This window comes from Vicia villosa, linkage group LG5 (assembly GCF_029867415.1).
Source record: "Vicia villosa cultivar HV-30 ecotype Madison, WI linkage group LG5, Vvil1.0, whole genome shotgun sequence".
NCBI classification, from domain to species: Eukaryota; Viridiplantae; Streptophyta; class Magnoliopsida; order Fabales; family Fabaceae; genus Vicia; species Vicia villosa.
Genome location: NC_081184.1, coordinates 140,087,398 through 140,101,949, shown reverse-complemented (window position 1 = coordinate 140,101,949; position 14,552 = coordinate 140,087,398). Strand labels below are relative to the sequence as shown.

Here is a 14,552-nt window from a genome sequence, read left to right as displayed (position 1 = left end):
AGTAATGTCCTAGTCTCCTCGCTGCATTGATGAGGGCCAGGGCGACTTTTTCAATTTGTTGGTACTTGAGTTCAAGACCTTGTAAAGCCTTGCTCGTGAAGTATATGGGCTTCTGCCCTTCGGGTGTTTCCTGGATAAGGGCTGCAATGACAGCCTCGACCGCGACAACGAGATAGAGGTAAAGGGTCTCGTTGTTTTGAAGGGAGAGGACCGATGGTTTTGGTAATTCTTTCTTGAGGTGGAGATGGTTTGGTCGCACTCGTTTGTCCACTAGAAAGCTTCCTCCTTGCGAAGGAGTTTGAAGAAGGGGATAACATGTTGGGCGGACTTCGCCGCGAAGCGAGATAGGGAGGTAAACATCCCATTTATAGTTTGGATTGATTTCTTCGAGCTCGGTGTCGGAAGCTCAAAGAACTGCACTTTTTCGTGGTTGGCTTTGATTCCATGTTCTGTTAGGTAGAAGCCGAGGAACTTTCCTCCCCCGTACCCCAAAGGTGCATTTCTTCGGGTTGAAGCACATTTTGCATTTTCGTGTTTGGTCAAAGACCTTTTTGAGGTGGAGCGTATGGTCATTTTCCTCTTGGGATTTTACGATCATGTCGTCCATGTACACATTGAGCATGTCCCGATCTCTCCTCAGAAGACCTTGTTCATCATTCTTTGGTAGGTAGCTCTGGCGTTCTTTAGATCGGAGGGCATTACATTGTAGTAATAATTGGCCGACTTAGTCATGAAGGTCGTGTACTTCTTGTCCCATTTTGCCATGGGGATCTGGTTGTATCCAGAATATGCATCCATGAAGGATAAAAGTTTGAAACCTGCAGAATTATCAACTAGTTTATCTATGCTAGGAAGGGGATAAACATCTTTGAGGAAAACTCTATTGAGATTGGTAGAGTCAACACACATATGCCATTTTACATTTGATTTCTTTACAAGTACAACATTGGACAACCTAGTAGTGTACTTGGCTTCCGAAATAAAATTTGCCTCGAGGAGGTCTTTTACAACTTCTTCGGCAGCCTCCATTTTTTCAAGAGATTACTTCCTCCTGCATTGAGCTACTGCCCTAATGGCCGGATCTATAGCCAGCTGGTGACAAGCGATCTCTGGGTCTAGTCTGCACATTTCTGATGCGCTCCATGCGAACAGGTCGGTGTCTCCCCTTAGGCAAGCATTCAGCTGTTTCCTTGCTAGGTCGGGGAATGCAGCTTTGTCTGGGATGTAGAAGTCCTTTAGTCGCGTGATGCTCAAGGCTACATGCAATGTCAATGCCACTCACTTATACATTACTCCATCATTGATTGCTATGACAATCAACTGTGAATAGTTTGGTAGTTATGTTGAACATTATGAATTCAACAATGTCTACGTAACCCACCTTCACCGGGTTTTTACCAACCAAAATAATCTCCCCAGTCCTACTTCTCTACTCCCAAATGAAAAATTTTGTTTCCAACTTCTAGTGGCAAATCTCCGCCCAAGAGATAAATAAATGGAAACGATTACTTTGTATGACAAGAATCTCGTGTTATTCCTCGCCTACAACATCAGAGTTAATCTTCCTCTTACTATTTTAAACTTCTTGAAGGAAACGATAAAGACTTTTCAGGAGGAAACGACTTTCCTCACACCTTATGGAAGATTTCCTTATGAAGTTTTCTATAAGTTAGGGATAATTAAGGGTGATGTTGATGTTGAGTTCACTGAGAAGCTTGAATTTGTTGATTAATTTTTTTTGTTGTGTTATTTTTTTAATTATCAATGAAATATTTCTTTTTTTCTATTAACAAAGTTCTAAATCTTTGAAAATTACTAATTAACAAAGCAAAACATGGCCTCTAGAAAAGACGCCAAATAATAAATATTTAAAAAAAGTTTTAAATGCGTCAAAGGAGATTCGAAGTGAGAATCCTTATAGATATATTACCTTGTTTCTCAAAAAAACCGAGATAACAGGTTTTTTTATGGATAAAAAAGGCATTAATTTATAGTCGGGTTACCTCGATTTTTTAAAACGCCAACGTCATGTTGTTTATCTTATTTAAAAAATGAAACATTGCGCTCCTAGGACATATCCTCTCAGTTTTTAGCATGTTGGAGATGAAAGTTTCATCATAAAAAATGTTATTCGCTGTAGTGCATGCAACTTTGTGAATCCTTTAGGTTTATAGTCTTTCTTTTTATAGCCATTGAAGTTTTGAGCTTAGATATTAAATTTGGCCAAATCAAATAATATGCAAATCAAATCATATATTCTGGTGCATAAAATAATGTTCCATTAATGTTTGTACATCTAATCTTGAGAACTAAATCTTCATATGTTCCTTGCTTGAAACGAATCTTCAGTGAATCAAATCTCCAAATGCGCATCTTGGTCCACACGAAATGTAACACCCTACTAAACCCCGTGGCAATTAATTAAATAAATCAGAGTAACATGCACAAGGGCGTCACAATTCATAATAAAATAAACATCATCGGTCATATGTCATGCATTCACTGAAGAAACATCTTAACATAACTCATAAACAAATATCTCATGCTTACACAACAGAATAAATCATCAAACCAGCATCACATCATCAATGCCTTAATCCTCAAAATAAATTAAACAAAACAGAGTTATTATCATAAACTCAAAACAAAATGTTCCCCAGTGTTACATCTATCAGAGCATGACACCTGACGCTAATCTAAACGAAGACTTATGATCTAACCCTCACCAAGTCGAAAGCCGCTACCTCAATCTGAAACAACAACATGTAAGGGTGAGTCTCATCGCAATTAACAAATATTATTGCATCATAAATAATAACACGTCATAGTCATATCATTCACCCAATTGTATCATATTCAGACAATTTCCACAAAATACACACATCTAGCACATCATCAAATCATAACACTGAAACGCATTCAATCATGTTATGAAAATCATGCATATGTAATGAGTGACACTATGCATGTGGTACCAAACATCATCAATGGGAGTAACCCACCGACCGATCCAACATCATCAAGATACGGCCCTGCCAGCACAAATTCCACACAATGGGAATCATGCCCTTCACTGATCCAACACATCATCATGGATAAAGCCTCAACAAATGATTATGAATGAATGCAAACATATATAACATACTTATACCATCATCATCATCATCAAGTATGTTTAAATATATTAGCATCATTCAAACATTATCAAATTATCATCATCATACCATTCATAAGTCATCACATGAATATTACTTCAAACATAACATGTACTTAACATATCTCATCACATATATGTATAATACATCATTCGTCAAGAAATAAATCATGTTTCAAAACAATTCGAGTTACACCTCATTTCATCATTTATACACGTAGGTTATCTCATGAGGTTCACCGTATTCGAAACGACACTAAAAACAGACCTACGGTCCAAAAGATACATTATTTTCAAGTTTGGACAATTTTCTACACAGCAAGGTTCGCTCAGCGACACAAGGCAGAAGCGAATTCCTTCAGACCTCCGCTCAGCGGATCTCTAGCGACGTTAGACAGAAGCTAACCAGGTCGGGTCCTCCGCTCAGCGGACCCCCCTCCGCTTAGCGGACCTGCGATTTTACCAAATCTCAAGTCTGCGACAGACCCTGCAATTTCACACATTCAAGCCCTAAAATCGACTCTAAGCACCAGATACAGTCATACAATCACAATTTACATCATTGTACATCATCACACATCAAAACAACACATTTTAATCCAACAATTCATGAAGATTCATCAATCATATCATCCCTAACCTAACATACAAATCAATTGACTCAAACGACATCCCTAATCAATATTATCATCTAAGAATACGATAATAGATGCTAACCGGAGAGTCCCCCTTACCTTAGCCAAATTCTTGATCTTTGGTCTCTTCCTCTTTGTTCCTCTTTCACGTTTTTCGTGTTCCAAACCTTCAATCTTTCATGTTCTATTCTTTTCCCAATTTCCTTCTTGTTTTATGAAAAATAACTTTAATTAGAAAGGCTTTTTACTAACTTACACCTCATTCCTTGCTAACATCATACATTGGCCCAATGCCTTAAACCTTTTATTATCTAATTTTATTTTCCATAAATCAATATAATTCTAATATTAATTAAATTTCCAATTTAAATTAAGATTAAAATCATACGGGTGTTACAACTCTCCTCCACTAAAAAAATTTTCGTCCTCGAAAACATACTTCAGATAAAGAGTTCCGGATAAAAATCCTTCATCTGACTCTCTAGCTTCCAGATAACATTTCTCTCGGACTCTCTATAAATTATAAGACATAATCTTAAAATTATACCTTACCGTACAAAACCCAAGTTTAATCTTTAACTAATAAAAAATGTATCCTTCTATAATACTAATAAAATAATTTTTAAAATATACTTTTAGGAGCGGGCCCGTGATGATGGCAATTGTAACACCAGACCACCACCTGTCCTCAGCATCCCACACAATCTAGGATTCTAATCAATCCAATCCAACGACGCCAAATTTCCCATTCCTTACGTGGCAATCATCCCATGGACAACTATGATAAACCGCACAACACATAAACACGCCCCAAAAATCGCTCCATCAAATTATATCATTCACCACCCCTTCTCTCACTCTCTTCACTTTTTTTTCCCTTTTCTTTTTTCGCACCCAAATTTCACTAATTCTGTTCCTTCTTCGTTTCTCTCTTTCACCCATTCGTTGGGTTTCCTCTCTCCCTTTCCTCTTTCCAACAACAAAAAAACCATCCTCAAGTTTAACCTCTGGGGTTACGATTTTCTTTTCTTTCTTTTTTCTTTTTGAATTGTTTTGGTTTTTTCTTTTTTTTTTTTCTTTTCAATTTTCTGAAGAAGAATAATGTCGAAGAAGAAAGTTAGTGGAAGCACCATGACGCTCAAGGACTTCCACGGCGGTTCTATACCTTCTGATCTCCCTCTTCCTTCGGCTCCCGGCGTGTAAGAATAATCTGATTTCGTTATTTGAGAGAGAATTTGTTAATTAGATCTATGGTTTTTTATTTACCATGATTTGTTTATTTATTTTTATTTTATTTTATATCGTTTGATGTGATCAGTGTTGTGAGTTGTTTAGATTAATGGATCTGTTTATGTGAAGAGATTGCGGTGATTTTAAGCTTTTTGTTTTTGTTTTTATAACAGAACTGTGAGGCCTTCGGACAGGGTTGGTTATGACCGGTCTGCGTCGTGGGGAGCCCCGATGGGGAGGCCGGATCATTGGTCTCGGCCACATACGTCGCCTGCGACTAGGCATTTCGATGATAAGTCCTTGTTTCTTCCGCATAGTACTCAAATTGGGAGGAATTTTGATGAGGATGAGAGGAAGCCGCTGGATGGAAGTTCGGCCCCGAGGAGAATGATAAGTGATGAGAGCTTCCGTGCTGCTCTGCCTTCTCGTGTTGAGGTGAAGAGAAGTAGTTCATTGAGTAGGCAGGTGGCTCCCGTGTCACCTGTTGGGAATGTTAATTCGTACTCGGCCAGGCTTACCGAGACAGTTCATGTGGGAGTAAATTCTCAGAGTTTTGGAGGTAGTAAGGAGCATGGATCGGTTGCTAATGCTTCTGGTGGTGGTGGTGGTTATCCAAATGCGTGGTCAACGAGGAAGGAGGTGGTGGGTGCTGTTGAGTCGGAACAAGCTGCTTGGTCTTCTGCTAATGCTGTTTCCAAGTTGACTCATGCTAGTGCCCTTGATAAGGTGGCTTCTGGTAGATGGCAGTCGGTTCATTATCAGACAGATGTTGAGGCGGTCAGACCTTCCGAAGTGGAGAGTAGACCGCATGGGTATATTAATAGCAATAGGATGGATGTAGTGCGTCAAAATGAGCATTCTGATGAAATGCTAGCCAGACATGCTGAAAGGAGTTTAGGTATTGATAATCAGATGCGAGGTGGTAGGAATGAATTACTCGAACATGATAGATCGGGAGTTTCCAAGTATTCAGATATTCGTCCGAGAAGTGTAGGTCAGTTTTCTGACAGAGTTCAGCCTGCTCGAACTGATGCCAAAGTTGTTAGCTCTGAATCACAGCACCATATAGCTTCTGAACCAATTGAGCGACCTAAACTGAAGTTGCTTCCAAGAACAAAGCCGCTGGAAAGTTCAGAACCTTCTGTTACAGAACACACCCAGGTATTCACATATTCAACTTATTAGATTCAGTTTTCATACATTTTTTTTTTCTTTCACATTTTTAATTCTTTCATTTTCTCTCATGTCAGGGATATCGTCAAGTTAATGATTCTAGCCATGTTGAACCTGCTTATCAGGGACATGTGCATGCCAATCTTGTGAAGCCAGTTTTGGCTGGAACTGAAAGTGGGAAGGATTTAGGACAGCGTCCAAAGCTGAATCTGAAGCCTCTGAAGCCCCGGCCTGAGGTCTATGAACAGTCCGAAGGAAACAGGGAAAGAGACAGGTCAGTTGCATGAGACAGTGGGCTGAGATGTTTTTCTTTGTGTTATTCTATATTTATTTTGTGGTGGACGTGGATGTATGTATGTGGTGTTAATAATTCTAGATGGTTCAACCTACCATAAACTGTAGCCATAGGTCTACTTCCTCAGGCTAAAGATATTAATGTTTGAAAATATACTATGGTTAAAGACCACAATGAGTGACCGTTATCACTTAAACCTGAATCAAAATACGCCAAAATTACTGAATTGGGTAGATACACGCGTACTCAGCTGTTCAGGCCAGGTCAAATTTAAAAGTACACAAAAGCCACTTATTATATGATAAACAGTTAAAGATTTAGGTTGTCTATGGTGAAAGGATAAGAACATTTGTGTCATGTAAGTATGCGGCTGCTTGTTTTCATATGAGGAAGGAGATTCTCCTTCACTATGAAAATATTAGTCTTAGATGACTTAATTAGATTTGTCAGTTGACCCTATCAAAGTGTCTTGAATGTCCACAAGATTTATTTTCTTGATGGTAGATGGTAGAGTACCCAAATATTCTCCTGTATTAACATTTTGATGCTCATTTGCAATCTAGAATTTTTTATGTTGTAATTTTTTTGTCAAAGTCCAGGATCACATTTTATAACTCGTTAGAATTGACCTTTGAATTAGAATTGAGCCCTTTGATTTAAATTCTAATTTTTTTGTTTTTTATACCCTTTAGCATTGACCAAGGAATTAGAAAACAGTTAAACAGTGCCCATATATTTGCTTTTATTCTTGTCATTATGAGGAATGTTTCATGTTTTTTGTTGTGAATTGTCATTATCAATATTGTTGCCGGTGAGCGTCCCAACGGCAGACATGACACTTGTGATTTGGAAATACGATGCTCTTAGTATCAGATCACGAATTATACATATACTCACCCGTCTCTGTTTATAAGACTCCAACACATTTTACGTATATTTAGAAAAATTGGTAATGTGACTAATGTGTATGTGTCTAATTTGTGTATGACTATTACTAAGTGACCCTTTTATGTATACATTCAATGTTGATTTTTATTATTCCAAGGCAATTGGTAGTATGAATAAGAGATATATTTGAAAAAAGAGCAATAAATATATCTAAAGATTTAGAGTCTTATATATAGAGAAAGAAATGTTTCAAAAGGATCTTATAATTTGGGACAGAAGGGTTATTTAATTTAATCTGCTGCTTCTCAATCAATGCCTACTTTACATGCTCCAACCCCTTTAACAAATTAGCTTCTCTTGGGATTCTTGAATTATGTTTACTTTGTTCCTGACCTGTCCATTTGAAGGGTTCTAAATAAATTATGCTTTTGTTTCAAAGCAAGTGAATATTAAGTGCTGGCTATGTTAAGCTTTGTGATTTCTTAATTTGTTGGAACTTTTCGTGTATGCTTGAAATTCATGGGCAAGTTTATTTGGTTAGTTATCCCATGCTACCCGTTTAATAATGGAACAACTGATGCAAATGTTTCAGGAACGCATTATTTGGTGGAGCTCGCCCTCGAGAATTAGTAAGTTCTTTTATTTATTTATCATCCTGAATAGCTGTTAAAATTAATGCTTTACTACCATTTTGCGGTTAAGTGAGAATAAATAATGATTAGAGAGGAGAGTTTATAAGACAATTCGAGAGTTGATAGGGGATGGATGGAGAGGATCCAACCCCTATGTTTTGTCTGTTATGAGCATGGATTATAGTTTCACGCATGTTCAGTTTTTGTCCTGTTAAAATTATTATCCTCTCTTTGATTGAATTCCCCCTACCCCTACTAGTTATGCGGCAGCTTTAAAGGTCTTCTAGTGCCAAATGCAGCAACTGACATAACTTAATGTTAAATTGTCAACTACCTATTGCCAAAATAGTACTACTTTGTTCAATTTTTGATACACGAGTGATTCAGTACTGCTATTTGGTAACATTTTATACTAAATAGTGTATTACGGAGTATTAGCAATTTATCCAAATTCCTATCCAATATAGCGCGATAGCTGCTATTTAACAACACTGATGTTACTCTCATCTTTTCATCAGGTTTTGAAGGAGCGAGGGGTTGATGATGTTGCAATCAAAAACTATGATGTGGTTGAGAGTTCAAACAGGTAAGAACTTGTTTTTTGTTTTTCGTTTGTTTGCATGTGAGTTTCTATGATGTGATGACCCAAGTCTGATTCAATGTTTCTCAATAAACTATGTATTGTGAAGGGTTGAACAAAACATTTTGAGGTCCGAGAAACCTCATGATCAACCAATCCAAACTCGATATGGTGAAAAAACCGACGATGGTCTCAATCAAAGAACAGGCCGGAAACCTGAAAGGAAGGAGCAAAAGGTAGATGGTGACAGGGCTCTTGGACAGAGGAAGAATTGGCGCAATGGTGATAACAATAATAATAATAATAACAATAATAGGAGAAACCTGAGGGAAACTGATAGGCAGCAAGTCTCTGAGAGGCAATCTTCACCTGAAACATGGCGCAAGCCTGTGGAATCATCTCAAGATGCCGGTGGCCCACGCCATGGTAGAGCAGCTTCAGCAGTTGAGCTTGCTCAAGCATTCTCAAAATCCGTGTCAGATCCGAAAGTAAATGATAAGTTTTCAGGTCAAAGGGATTTGAACAATGGAAGGCCACAAGTGCCCTTTTCACGGCTTGTTGGTCCTACTACTACTTCAAGACCTCAGATAAATGGTTATTAAGTCTTGGTGGAAGATTGGGACCCTATTAGAGAGACCTGGAGACAGCATTTGTTTCATGCAAACTGTGGAATTGCTGAATATTTCCATGGAGTGATTGTAGTTTTACTGATACTGATTTTCCTCTCTCTTATAAGCATGAGTGAGAGAATTAAAACGGTTGCTAGGTGCAAAGCATTTGTTATGACGATGTCTATTTACAATCGCCATTTCTTGTTTTATTTCTTGACATGTATTTTTTTCTTCTTTTAATCTTCCCCGTCTTGCTGTTATTTTTGGTTATTCATGATCATGATTTTGGATTTCAAATTCTAAAATAGTTCTCTGATCATATTTCATGCTTGACAGTGCTGAAATTAGCCATTAACAATCTATGAGGGCACACTAGTTGCTTACTGTTTAGTTGCTTAGTTACTTAGTTGATGATGTGTTGTTGGATCACGGTGATGACGTTTCCTTTGTTTATGCCACGTTGTTGTAATTACTTGTACCTTCTGTCTAATTACTTGTTCTATTGAATGCTCCAACATTACTTGTTCCTTCTGACAAATTACTCTTAAAGGTGGTGTGTCAAGTTAACTGTCATTGTGGTTGAACTAAACACAAAGACATTTTTTTATTAACTCCATTATGGAAAAATATGTGATTTTATAAATTTATAATTAAAATGATTTTTTTTTGAAATTCTTTTCTATCCCAATATTTTGAGGCTTAAACTTCTTATTTGGGCCACCTTATATATATTTGGGTCTATTGTTTCACTAACTTCCAAGAGTTCTATTGTTTCACTAACTTCCTACATTTTTGCAAATCTTTAAAATGAATTTGAAAATGACTAAAAATTTAAAATCTTTTCTTCAATTGTATATTTTTCAAGATAAAGGAAACACTTTTATTGACCTTCACACAACTATTGTAATTGCTTTGTTAATACAAAATGATATTCTTTGTTATCTTTATTGTAATGGAAGACAAAGAAGTTAGAGTAAGTCTTATAATGAATGTTATTTTTAATGTAGTCTATTTATTTTAAAAACAGTGTTTTAAAAACCGGACCGAACCGGCCGGTCGAACCGGGAACCGGCCAGGTAACCGGTCTGGTTCAATAGTCAGATCGGGTATGCCATCAAACCGGTGGAAACCGGTGAAAACCGGTAAAAACCGGGAAAACCGGGAAAACCAGAAAACCGGCGGTTTAATTGCTTTTTCTTTGTTTTTTTTTTTTTTAACTTTTTTTTTAACATTTCTTTTAAACTTTTTTTTTTTAACTTTTTTTTTAATATATTTAGTAGTGTATTACTTAAATAGCATTCTCACATAGTTTTTTTTCTTAGTGACAAATTAAAAACTTTATTGTCTATTTGTCTATTTTGCTAATAAATTTTCTTAAATAGCATAAAAATATTGAATTTTATTTGATTTTCTTTTTAGGAGGATCCTATTTTGAATTAAATTTGGTACACATTGGAGTTATTTTGTTATAAACTATTCAATTAGATTATGTTGTAATTAGACTTTGTTTGCAATTAGACTTTGCAATTTTTTACTATTTTGTTATGTGTGATACCTTTGTTTAAAATTTGAATTTAAGTTATGAAATTGTGTATTTATGATATGATATTTTTAAAAAATTTAAAAGCTAGTTATATTTTTTTAGAGACTGAATCATCTGGTTCGATCGGTTTTATACCTATATAATGACAGGTTTATTCAACCGAGTTATCCGGTTTAATCCGGTTTGGTCGTGCGGTTCGACCAGTGACCCAGTGGTTCGACCGATAAACCAGTGACCCAATACCCTCACCGGTTCGATGAGGTCCGGTTTTTAAAACACTGTCTAAAATCACTTATATAGTTATATATACATCTAAAATAATTGGTGCTTATTCAAAATACAACACAAAATAGTATTCAAAATACATAAACAAAATTAACAAATATCTATCCAAAATACATCAATACAGAATAATTTTTAAAAACAGATCATCATAAAATAATACATCTACTTCATTTGTTTGGATCATTATATTATGATTATATATTATGGAACAAGGATATGAATTTAATCTTCAACCTCAGCCACTACCAATCTTCTTAATAACCCTAATTTCATCCTTTTCCGCTCTTCTTCTGCACCCTCTCTGCTATGCTTTTTCAGTCCGTTAGCACCATAACCTGCTTCGCTTTCATCTCTTTATCAATTTTCAACGCGTTTAATATTGCTTAACCTTCAGCGGCTATCAAAGCCTTCAAATCGATTATTTCAATTTCGCAGCAAGACCTTTTACCAGCGATGGAAGAAACTATGCTTAGCGACGAATTACCAAAATTCAGTGATATTAGACGCTATTTCTGCCCATACTGCAACATCTGTAGGTCCAAAAAAACCCTAATTACCTCCCACATCAATTCCCAACACAAGGTACTATTTTTCTTCAAATTCAATCTATTATTTACATTTTAATACTATTGGGTCTCTCCATTTCTCAACAACTCAACATCTTTAGTTTTAGGTTTTTTTTCTCTTCTAATTTGTTTTATTATTTCTACTATTATTATATCTCTGAAATTCAATTATTTGTGATTGATTAAAATGGTTATGTGTATTTTAGGAAGAGTTGGAGAAAGCAAAAGTTGAATCTGAACATGAAGCAGATGTTGGTTTGAAAGATAATACATGTGAGGAGTGTGGTGCTAGTTTCAAAAAACATGCTTATTTGTTGCAGCATATGCAAAGCCATTCTCTTGAGGTATTTGATTAACAACATTTTTCATTCCTCTATCTCAATTATGGCCTCTGAATTTTCATGGTTTATACTTATAATTTAATTAATTTATTCAGTCATTAGGGATAAATATGAAGATCATATGCCGGGTTCTATGTTTGATGTTGAACCAGAATTATATTTGTTGAAAAGTATTAATATGGATGAACTAAAGATACATGTTTTTGCAGGAAAGTAATGTTTTAGACACTAAAATGATCTATATAATTATGGACATTATAGTGTGAAGCATTTGGATCCCAGAGAAAGAACTCCAATATGCGCGAGGCATCACACTTGGCCTTGATGGATTAGTATCAGGTTGGGAGACCTCCTGAGAAGCTTCATCAGGGGTATGCCTCGGTCACGCTCAATTCCAAACGAGGTTGGCAGTTTGTTCATATGTGTTTCTATTGTTCTCATCATGGTTTATCGGTGGTTTTTTTACTTTATTTTAATTTTTCTTGCTTTAATATGTTTTTTTTTTTTTGTGTTGGTTACAGAGGCCATATGTATGTACACTTGAGGATTGCAATGCAAGTTACAGAAGAAAGGACCATTTGAATCGTCACCTTCTACAGCATCAAGGGAAAAATTTCAAATGTCCTATTGAGAATTGTAAAAGTGATTTCTCTTTGCAAAGCAATTTGAAAAGACATCTTGACGAGATTCATGATGAAAATTCTACACCTGCTAGGGATGGTGATAATCAGAAGCGTTTTGTATGTCCTGAAATGGGTTGCGGAAAGGTTTTTCGATATGCATCACAGCTACAAAAGCATGAAGATTCTCATGGTATGTTTTCTTTCTTTTGTTTTTTCTATATGAATTAGCTCTTTTTCCATGGAATGTTTGGATTTTCTGAAATATGTTGGCACAATTTTGAATGAAGTGTTTATTATTATGCAGTTAAGCTGGATACAGTTGACGTGGTGTGCTTAGAACCGGGTTGCTTGAAACATTTCCCCAATTCCGAGTGCCTTAAGGCTCATGTTAAGTCCTACCATCAATATGTAACCTGTGACACTTGTGGGACTAAGCAACTGAAGAAGAACATGAAAAGGCATCTCCGTACACACGAAACCGGCACTTCATCAGAACCCTTTAAATGTGAATTTAAGGATTGTGACTGCACATTCTCAACTGTAAGATGCCTCCATTGTCGTTGCATACATGCTACCTTAATTCTAATTATTTTTGTGTCATATTTTATTAACTCTGACTATCTAATTGTGGGTTTGCTTAAGCAGAAATCTAATCTTCAAAAGCATGAGAAGGCAGTACACTTTGAAGTAAGGCCTTTTGTGTGTGAATTTCCTAACTGTGGCATGAGATTTGCTTATAAACACGTGAGAGACAATCATGAAAAGACGGCAAAACATCTTTTTACCCTTGTAAGTTCTGTTGCTTGTTCTCGTTGTTTACGAATTTGTAATGAATTATTGTTTGGATTGAAATGCTGATCAAGATTTACTTGATATATAGGGTGATTTTGAAGAAGCTGATGAAGACTTCAGGTCAAGGCCAAGGGGAGGGGTGAAGAGAAAATGTCCTACAGTAGATATGTTGATTAGGAAGAGAGATACTCCACCTTAAGTTTTGACTGTATATTGTGTAGAAATTATGTATTTAGTAGGATTATTTATGAATTATGATTTGTTTATTTATTAGTTAGTGTGAAAATTAAATGGAGATTTATTTTAATATTATGTTAAAGCCAAATATTGAAATTAGTTTGTCCATTCATTATAACATCATGATAACTAATGAGATTCCATTGTTTAGATTTGTAAATAATAGATAGAATGGAATGGAACATGATGTAGTCAATTCAATCTCATTCTATCCAATTTTTAATTTTTTGTTCATAATGAAATATTTTTAATAAAATAACTAAACAATTGGATGAAATATATATTCTATTCGGTTTCGCTATGTTATATTCTATTCCATTTCGCGCTATTGTGTTTCATCTAGTGAGTCGTATAATCACCCAGCAGATTAAAACATTTGCATTGTGCTGAATTTTATTCCAAGTTCTAGATATACATTATCAAATCCAACAACTTCATTAAATTGTGGAAATACTAGTTTTCACATCCTTCATCAATGTCATCGGTCCTAATTGAAGTTCTCAATTGGTCAAAATGATAGCCTTCATCATCATTTGAATGACTTTCACAATCGTGTTCTTTATTTAGAGGCATTTCATGTGTAGGCATTAAATTTGAATTTCTAACCTATAAATTATTTTAATCCCTTGTTGCTAGCCGTATCATTGTGTCTTCAAATGTCATAGATATTTTTTGTAACAAAAATGCTACATTTTTAACCAAAAATGTATAACTAAATCTTTTCACGACTAAACCCACCCTAATTATATATTATAAGGGTTGTCACATCGATGCACATTGTCTTTGTAGCGTAGTGGGTGTTTAAATTTAAACCGATCTAAATAAAAGATAAATCTATCTAAAAAATTAAAAACTGCAAAAAACTGAATATTATTGGATGTGTTTGGATGTTATTTTATAAAAACTATTCGGACCAGATTTCGGACTAATTTTGGATATTCAAAAACCGATCCAAAATAAACCGTAT

The 14,552-nt window shown here is 35.7% G+C and overlaps 2 protein-coding genes across 2 annotated transcripts; both read left to right on the top strand.

Moving 5' to 3' along the window:
* The first annotated feature begins 4,624 nt into the window (after positions 1-4,624).
* LOC131602773 (uncharacterized) lies at positions 4,625-9,458 on the top strand. Its single transcript, XM_058874958.1, has 6 exons — positions 4,625-4,988; positions 5,193-6,180; positions 6,270-6,466; positions 7,968-8,004; positions 8,526-8,593; positions 8,697-9,458. The coding sequence occupies exons 1-6, from the start codon at positions 4,891-4,893 to the stop codon at positions 9,187-9,189; spliced, it is 1,881 nt and encodes a 626-aa protein (XP_058730941.1). The 5' UTR covers positions 4,625-4,890; the 3' UTR covers positions 9,190-9,458.
* A 1,762-nt stretch (positions 9,459-11,220) lies between these two features.
* LOC131602774 (transcription factor IIIA-like) lies at positions 11,221-13,726 on the top strand. Its single transcript, XM_058874959.1, has 6 exons — positions 11,221-11,608; positions 11,799-11,936; positions 12,455-12,746; positions 12,861-13,096; positions 13,202-13,345; positions 13,437-13,726. The coding sequence occupies exons 1-6, from the start codon at positions 11,480-11,482 to the stop codon at positions 13,545-13,547; spliced, it is 1,050 nt and encodes a 349-aa protein (XP_058730942.1). The 5' UTR covers positions 11,221-11,479; the 3' UTR covers positions 13,548-13,726.
* The last annotated feature ends 826 nt before the right edge of the window (positions 13,727-14,552 follow it).